The sequence below is a fragment of the Anopheles aquasalis genome, chromosome 2, assembly GCF_943734665.1.
Source record: "Anopheles aquasalis chromosome 2, idAnoAquaMG_Q_19, whole genome shotgun sequence".
Lineage (NCBI taxonomy): Eukaryota > Metazoa > Arthropoda > Insecta > Diptera > Culicidae > Anopheles > Anopheles aquasalis.
Window position 1 is genome coordinate 55,770,647 of NC_064877.1, and position 9,530 is coordinate 55,780,176.

At 39.6% G+C, this 9,530-nt stretch overlaps 1 protein-coding gene and 1 pseudogene across 1 annotated transcript in view; one reads left to right on the forward strand and one right to left on the reverse strand.

The window, feature by feature from the left end:
- Positions 1-1,291, forward strand: part of LOC126575766 (zinc finger protein 236) — a 34,557-nt gene extending 33,266 nt beyond the window's left edge. Inside the window, exons 7-8 of the mRNA XM_050236627.1 lie at positions 882-1,038; positions 1,103-1,291. Of these exons, the coding sequence (XP_050092584.1) occupies positions 882-1,038; positions 1,103-1,291 (346 nt within the window). The remainder of the gene's footprint in view (positions 1-881; positions 1,039-1,102) is intronic.
- A 1,526-nt stretch (positions 1,292-2,817) lies between these two features.
- Positions 2,818-8,688, reverse strand: LOC126571208 (uncharacterized; annotated as a pseudogene).
- Positions 8,689-9,530: the final 842 nt, after the last annotated feature.

Consider the following 9,530-nt stretch of genomic DNA (forward strand, 5'->3'; position numbering starts at 1 on the left):
TGGTTCCACCACGGAGAAGACTGATATTCGATCAAGATGTGTGCACCAAACAACAACAACAGCGAATTGAATTGAAAGCAAAAGACGATCTGAGCAGCCATTCGATATCAGTCGATCCTCCCTTTGCTTGTTCATCTTTTCCCTGTTTTTACAGTGGCCATCGACATCGCTTCCGAGTAATCGCTCATTTGATGTCGCGATCACAAAAATCCAGCGACCGTTTAGTTGATCCTCAGATCAGAAAATGGTCCAATCAAACACCAGAACTTTCCAGCCATTGCATTGCTTTCATGTCGCTTGGTATGAGCATCCCCTTTTTAATACACATTATTATCGATACGATATGATCAGCGCGTACACGATCACCCCCTCCTCCCCCTCTGCCACCCGCTTGTCTTGCTACAATTTAAAGCATTCCACTGCCGCGAATGGATTTCCTTCCTGGCGTGGTGCGGTCCCGTGCTGTGCTGCTCGTTGTGGTCAGTTAATAAGTCACGATTTGCTCATTTGCCGGGCTCAGTCCCGTTGGGCTACCGATTGCACCGATCAAAACCGTTTGATTCGTGAAAAAGGGAGGGAACCGAACGGAGGAGCGCGATTTGCTCTCGAGCCTTTATTCCTCTTTCGGACAACATGGTCGATCATTATTCCCTTTGCGTTGCGTACGCATGGACGGAGGCTGCACGACCTTCTTTTTGCGTATGAAGTTCCGTGTTTAGCAAGTATTTATTCCTGCTTCTGTTACGGAGGGAGCAACATAACCAATTATGATAACGCATGCCTCGCCGCGTGTGTTTCGCTTTAGGATCCTTTCACTCCCTTTTTCTTAAAAGGATTGAATAATTTAAATAAAAAAAATCCATTCTTCTACTTTAACTTAGGCACGCTCTTCGGCACGAGGATACGGGGAAGAAGTACAAGTGTGATCAGTGTGATTTCGCCTCACGGATTCCCGGCCATCTCAAACGGCATTTGCTGGTGCATTCCGGTCAAAAACCTTTCTCCTGTCCACACTGTGACTACTCGTGTAACAATATTGTAGGTAGATCGGCTTTATGCCACCTTCGCCCAACGCTAATAATTCCTGTATTTATCTTTGCAGGAAAATCTACGGAAACATGTGATCTCAACGTCTAAACACGTTGGCAAGTTCCTTTATGAGTGTAAACTTTGTGCCCAGGAATCAGTGCAAGCAGCCTTCGGCACCAACTTCCAGAAGAAGTACAAGGCCCACCTCGAGGAACGGCACAAACTGTCGAGTGAGGAAGCGGCCGAAGCTGCTAAATTGTGATGCGACGAATTGATCGATTATAGATCGATAAAACAACACAACTTATTGCTTTGCGAGGTGAAGTATTTCCGACGAGAACGCGGAAGAGATCAAACGTTGTGGGTACGTTTTCCTGATTCAATTTATTTTATTATTTGACACTGTAGCTTACGCTATTACATAAGTTCTTTTACTCTTTTAATGACAAGCTACTGTTAAATATCTGTAGAAAGTAACGTTCGCAGTGTCATGAACTGTAAACAATAAAACAGAATGTATGTCTGGAAATCGAAATCAAGATCTCAAGAACAACGAGAGAGGATTAGTGATAGCGAAAGACGAAGGCAGCAACGCAATCGAGATCAGGATCGTAGATGGACAAAAAGCGAATCCTTCCGATGTTCAATTACTTCGTGTCGCATTCCTTTATGGTTCTACAATCGCCCACCATGAAATATCGTGTGTTGTAATAGGGAAGATGTGTTAACGTAGCAATGCACCAAAAATTCGTTGCGCATCTTCCGGATTGTGTTGCATAAGTGGACAAATCAAACTACCAACGTTAATCCACCCACTGGAATTATTGTATTCGTTACATTACGGCAACTCTCCCAAGTCAAATAATTTTCTAAAGCACATCCAAAACTACAAAAACTGATACACTTATGCACCAGAAAAAAAAACATAGAGCACCAAAAAGCTTCCTAACTTAAAAAATTACATTAAAATCCCGTTTCCGTTTTTATGTTGCATTTAAAATTATACATTCAACATCTTAAATATACTCGACTCTCCGAGTGGCAGAACGAAGTTTGTTATCTAGAAGACTTTCATGTTTTAAGCATTTGATCCAAAACATCGTTTAGGTTATTCTTCCTCTTCATCTTCATCTGGCTTGCAAATTATAAAAAAGAAATAAGATAAGATGAGATTCTAACACTGGAAATCAATGTTGGGTTCTCAGTTCCAATCCAACGTGGTGATCATACTGAAATACTTCAAAGTGTGAATTGCAGGCCCTTCATCACGACGCAGGCTCTAATCAACTAATAACCTTGGATGTCTAGTTACTGGAATAATGTATGATGCTAGGGGGGTTAAGGGTTGGATTCCATATAAAAGGATACTGCCGTGCTGCGATCAACCAGTCGCGTAGTCTGCTCACGCTACGAGTATCATCATCCTGATCGCAGAGACCATTAGTTCGCCCTGATAGCGTACTGACTGGCACTTTCTATCAACAGCCATGATAGCAACGACAGGATGCAGCGGCATAGAGATTATTGCTTCTTGAAAAAGTGAGTGTCCATCCACATGTTGGTTGGCCTTTAGATAGTTAAGATGGATCGATGACGTCTGTAGTTATGTCAAATGATGCGATCAACCATTACTTACCTCAAATTAAAAAGCGTAGAGTCTCTAGAACACATCAAATAGCGAATTCTTTCTTCATCACTTAAAACAGGGGTACGATTTAATAAATCTCAATTTAGGAACAATCCTTTCAGAACAAACTTGTTTCATTTGTTTCTTATTCTTTTCCACTCACATAAACAGGAACAAGTTCATTCTTTGCGTTTTATATTCCTCATTACCTATTCGAACAATTGATAATATGTAGTTAAAGCAATTTTTCGATCTCTTTTCCTCTCTTACATCTCTTGTAAGACGCCAAGTATGTTTGATGGAAGCGATGCCATAATTTGATTCAGTTCTTTTATGTGTGTTTCTATTCTCTCCAAATCCCATTCCCGCCATGGTTGTCTACCATCTTCCCGGCCCAGTCTGTGATTAATCATGTGTTTTACTATTTCTGTGTAACCATTTTCCAGTGCCAAATGTGTAATACTTCGACCACTTCGATCGTAAACACCGAAGTAGTCCATATTCGCGTTTTCCATAATCAATTTAAAAACATCAATCGACGTGTAGGGGTCACTTGCCGGTTCCGAAACACAATTATGTCCGGCATTCCACATATTCTCCACATCAATTTCATTCGGGTCAAAATGTTTACCTTCTATGAGGTATCTGACCAGCTTATTATCCCTAGCTTGAAAACATATATGCAGTAAATTAGGGTTTCCTTCACATATACTTGCAACACTGGCGATGCTGCTTCAAAGTACGAATATTTCTTTTCAATATCCATTTCAATATAATCTTCCGATAGTCCTTCCAACGCTTTTATGAATAACAGAATCAATGATTTATTATCTGCAAGCTCAAGCATTTCATTCAAATATTGTGCCATCGAGAGCCTTCCGTAAGCAACGGACAGAATAAGTAGAGAAAGATTGTCCCGATTCAAGGATTGATCAATGACAGACCATCGTATTACATCTTCATTGATCACTGCTTCATCATCTATGTCATTTTCCTCCTTCTCATACTGAACTTTCACACCAGGCCTTGAATGCCTTGTAACGTACGATAATGACTTACGAGCACTTTGAAAAGGTTGATTCTATTTCGTCTGATGCACTCCATCATGCAGGTAAGCAATTCTCTGCAAGTACTTCTATCAAACGATCGGTTCATTTGATGCTCATATGCAATGATCAGATTCTCTAATGTAGAGACTGATCTATACTTGATTGCTGTTCGACAGGCGTCCTCAATTGCATGATCTGTTACACTCTTTTGTTCCGTTATTTGATGCAAGTTGTCGGGTGAAAATCTGTTGATGGGTTTGCATAAATTATGTAACAGATAATCAAATTTCATATTGAATAAAAATTGAAGTGCTGCTTGGTAAAGCACATCATGGCATTCTCTGAAGTGTGAGTATTCATTTGAGTTTGTTATTTTATAATTGCTTATGCTAATAATTACGAGGCGAGTATCAAACTGAGGATATGTTTCACGGTAATACGATTCACGATAATCCAGTCCGAGTCGTAGGAAAATGAAGTAAACGACAACGTCTATGTTGCATGCTTGAACTGCAATGTGTAGAGCACTCTTTCTTCTCTTGTTACTGTTGAAACAGAGTTCTTCGAGTTTTTTCCTTCGACTTTCGATTATGTTCCTAATCGTAAAAGGATCTGTATTACTAAACTTTACTAAGTCTTTGGTAAAATAGTGTATCCTTTCTCCACAATATTGAAACTCATCATCATCTGAAGTGATTTCAAGTAGCCGTGTTATGATGTAAGGCAATAGATTTTCTCTTCCAGTGTAGCAACATCTCATGCTGACCTTTCTTGACGCATAGTAGTGAAAAATATTCCAATCATTCTGCTCATTGGTGGTCGTGACATTGAACATGTTGTGTTCAATCAAAAACACGTTCATACAGCTAGGACCACATTCTGCAGAAAGATGTAATACATTTCTACCGTCTGCATCTATTTCATAAAGATTGCCAACTTGTCCAAACAAGTATTTATAAATCGGATCAAAATTAGTCCTATTGAACTCACATATACCTGTGGCATGGTGCGCAATTTCCATAATATCGAACATTATCTGTCGATCGATGTTTACGTTTAATGTTTCACATAAACAGCTTATGGTTGACTCACAATTAAGGCATACAGCGAGGACCACAAGCTTAATTTTACCTACATCTTCTATCGATTGATAGGTCAATAGTTTCGCATCAGCCTGATTTACCAATTCCTTTAAATTTACTGATTTAAGATCACATTTTTCAGCATCGCATTTTTCAATCACTTCATAAAATTTTAGAAAATCACCAACTTCGTTTACATTAACCAACCACTTAGTGACATCAATGAATTCTGACGCTTTCAGGGTCTTCGCTGTGCATGCTAACCAATGGACGTCATAAGTCCGTGGTGGAATCGCGCTAGGGAACTCTCGTTGCAAATAGTACACCAAGAATAAAGATCTACATTTCATTGCCATTGGATACAATTCATTGGCATCATTTTGGAGTAACAAACGGCCCCTATTTGTCTCTTGTGGATGGGCTAATGTAAGCTTAGCTATTTTCTTGGTTAAAAGACAAACAGTTTCGTTATGACACATTTTCTCTCCGACAGATTTCATTATCCTGCGTATCACACGATAACGGAATATTAAGTTTGGTATGGCATCAATTGTTAGAATATCAATTTCATCTAATTCATTAAGCCCTAGTTTTCTAGCAAGGATATATTTTTCTATAGCATATTGTCTATTTTCGATTGCAAGATAAAGATTGAAGTTCGGTTTTTATGGTCGACTATGTCAAAACAGACTATGCCAAACAGTCAAACAGCGGAACAAGTCTTGTTTATCATCATTAACTTCAAAAGATTCACTGCCACTTTCAGGATATTCCTGCAATTGCGCATCAACACATAAATGGAAAACGTTCCAACCATTGGACTAATCGATATTCTGGAAGTCAATATTGTATCGCTTTATAAGACTTTTTGAAAATTCGAAAAGATCTGATCGCACGGCAAGGCGAAGCATATTTGTCGGTTGGAAGTCGCTTATATTTGATGCCAGATCCAAGAGGCATTCATATGGTTGGCTACATTTACTACCTATTTTCACAAACACTCTATCAGTTATCTTTGCAATATAGTAAATAAACCCGGCGCAAAAGTTCAACTTGCATGACTCTTTCAAATACATCAGCATTGATGGTCTTACAACGACCACACATATAACCATCAGCATGAGTATGTTCTTATCAATCGATATTTGAGGTGGTATGTTCTGCAATATGGTTTCTCTTAATTCCTAAACTATAAGCAACAGGACATGATCGAGAGCACAATCAGAACAACGTGCTGTATCGCTTTGAATCGAACAAGGCTTGAAATCTCTGATCTCAAATCGAGAACAGTACAAATCAATAAAATAATTGAATTCGTTTTTGTAATTCATGTCCACAGTCTTTTCTATACATTTCCAAAGCTTTTCTTCGTCTAATAAGGAAGGATCCGTCTCCGCAAAATATTTCAACAAGAAAACCGGTGTGCTTCACTTCCACTTGGTTGACAAAGTTATGCGCTTGGCCATTTGAAAGAATTGTTCTTGACTAAACTGTTTTACTACACTCTCTAACATCCAAGGCGAATGTTCATAGATAATAACTCTTAGGATGAATTTTCCTCTGCGACTGAGACCGCTGACCTCGTCATTTTTATTGATGTTATGGAAATCGACACTAAGGGAAAAATACTCGGACATATCGTTTACTAAGGTATGAGCCACTTTATCACAAATTTGTTTCATCTTTTGGTAGGCATCGTGCGACTCGTACGCGATTGCTTCGCGGCTTAGATATTCCATCACATAAAAAGCATATTTCGCTGCTTTAAAAACTTTGGCATGTCTCGATAAAACTAATTGCTCGTAAAGGACATCTGCATTTATTGAGGCCCCATGGTGCAACAAATAATGTATTATTTTGCGTTTCTCTCCATTGAATGCGTAATCTAAAGCAGTCCAGCCCAACAAATTATCTTTCACGTTTATGACGTCGGATTGTACTAATTTGTTGGAAATCCATGACTCGTAATCAAATGGCCCATAACGTGCCCAAATATGTAAATAAGTTCTATTTCCACCATCTTTCTCGATGCAATGCTTCGAGTCGTTAGAAAGTAATGATTTTACTGTTGTCCAATCTCTCTCAATAATCGCAGCATGAAGAGGATGGTGTTTAGTTAGAATTGCATCAATAGACTCTATTGGCACTTCTCGTTCCCAGAACGACTTTGTTTCTTTTTGTTTTTTCTTTTTACCTTCATTTGCTGTTTGCTTTTCCTTCGATTTTGGCTGTTCATTCGATTTTTGCCTTTCATTTGCTTTTTGTTTTCCATTTTCCTGTTTCTGGGGTATGAAATCGCTCAGAGTAACTTTGGGCGAATCTTTAACATATCGACTGCACGATCACGACTTTGTCCGTTCGAATCATCTCGGCCCTCTGCCAAGACCGTGAAGCTGAAGTCGCTGGATGGATCCTTTAACTTTTCGATGTTTGCGAGGCTAACAACAATTCCAAGCTTTAATTGATAAGATGCACCATGCAGTTGATGTTTGAGGCCGGTTAAATTGAGAGCATCTAGATCGTCCTTCTTTTTGCCATCATGACTTCGGGATGTAACTAAATTAGCCATTTGAAGCACTGATTTTAGCAGCAATAATCACAAATGTTGATAGCTTCTATGTGGTAGGAGCGATTGACCTGATGGATGACTGTATAGCTAGAAATAGAGAAGCATTGGTTTGATTAAATACTGCTCCATGGATGAACTGATCATTAAATAATGGTCTATCAAGGATTGGTGAATAAAATACAAAACATAAAGAACTGAAGAGATTGTGAACAGTGACATTACGAGTAACTTATTATTGCACGAAACATGGATTAATAATTGTTGTTTTGTATTATTTTAATTGTTTAAAATGTCTTTACCTGGGTTTTTTTTTAACCAAATGCAGCAAATGTCACAAGTGACTTGGGGCAATTTCTGTATGTACGATTACGCAATACTAAAATCTCTACAACAATTTCAGTGATTTAACGGCAATCACCACAAGACTTCACTGTATAGCATCGATCGTTGCTAACTATCGGCAAAATGAAATCTGAATGAACACACGATTCGCCATCATGTACTGTAATGATCGCACAAACTGCTGGTATGCGTTCCTGCATACCGAAGAGTTGCTATGTTGCCGGCTTTGCTATCTCTGTCTACAGTGTGAGTAATGTTTGGACACAAAAAAAAACACCAAGCATCTTGGCCCGTTAAAAGAATATGCAAATAAAATGCATCTATACCTTCATCGTGATATTAACAGTCACTTCATTACTTTACTCATGGTCACAATAAAGAATGATAGATGGAATCAAAACACAAACTAGCTCAACTCATGCCGTTCCTCGATCAAACGGCAGTCTCATTTGGACAACCAGATTGGCGACACAACGATCAGCCGCAAGCTAAGCACACTACAACGTTTGCTATCGCTTTTGTCGCTGTACCGGACTTCGTGCAAACGGATGCGTTGCTGATGAGCGTTTATGAATCGTGACTCATAAATATGTATTGTTTGTGGTTTGTGATCGGTCTGGTGTAGCTCAGAGCTATCGTACCGTCAAAGCTGAGATTAGTTTACGACAATTTACGGCTGGGACAAATCTAAATGTTCAAAACCTGTACTTCTCTTGAACTCGCTCTCTTTTCAATGAAGCGAATGAGGTTTGCTAACAGATAACATTCGTGTCTGCGCTATGTCTCATTCGTGCCGCGAAGCAGACGCAGTAGAAGAAGTGTGGCACGATCGTATGACAAATCACATCACTTTACACCACGTTATTTCATCACTCTCCATGAAGATTCCTCCATACGTACCTGTTCTGGGTTTTAATATTTCTCTTCAAAACGATTCAAACACTCTTGGGCTAGCCAGCGTACACTATTGTGAATCTCACTGCATAACGGTCAGCGGGTAGCGAGAGACTAAAACCGGTCTCCAAGCGATCACAGCGGATGCTCGCTCTTCGAACACCACTCCGCCACGCACACAACTTCAAGCGTTAACTCTTCGTTTTGCAGCAAAAGTGTTGAAACGATTCGCTATGAAACAAAACAGCTGGCCACATTTTGTTCACGTTCACGTCTTATCAACCCACGAAACCATGTGTGGAGTCTGATACCTACACTCTCTCTCGAAAATATCACTATTGGCATGCTCTCTTATGGTCTCCAACTCTACGGTTTTAGCTTCGCGACCCTCTCTTTGCTTTATTAGCAAGAGGAGATGGGTGTGTTCGTTCGACGTTGGAGTTTTTTGTTTGGCTTAGTGTCTCGCGTGAACTCATCTGTTTTTTTCTATTATTTACCCGACAGTGACCACCTCACTCAGTTACTGTAAACCAGTTTAGGCGCGAACAAGAACGGACACGTTGACCAAAGCTCTTTTTCGGCCTACCAGTCCTTCATATGTTTTAGAGTCGATTCCCGTTTTTAAATTCGCGTTAACGGGTTTGTGTGAGAATTTAACCGAAAATGAAATGAGGACTCCAGTCTCCAGGCGGAAAAATTGTTTCTTTTCCTGGCGCCTCCATTCCATTAGCTGGGAAATGCCAAACCAACCCGCTTTTTACCGTACGTGTACTGTCGAGCAAAATGTGGTTTAGTTAAATGCTTTACAGTGGCAAAATCACAAATATTATTGAAATCTTCTATCCAACGGATGGTATGGTTGAAGGCTCAAAACGAATCAAAATAACATTATCCACATCCGCAAGAAGCGTATGTAAACATTGGAGAGACCAGACCCT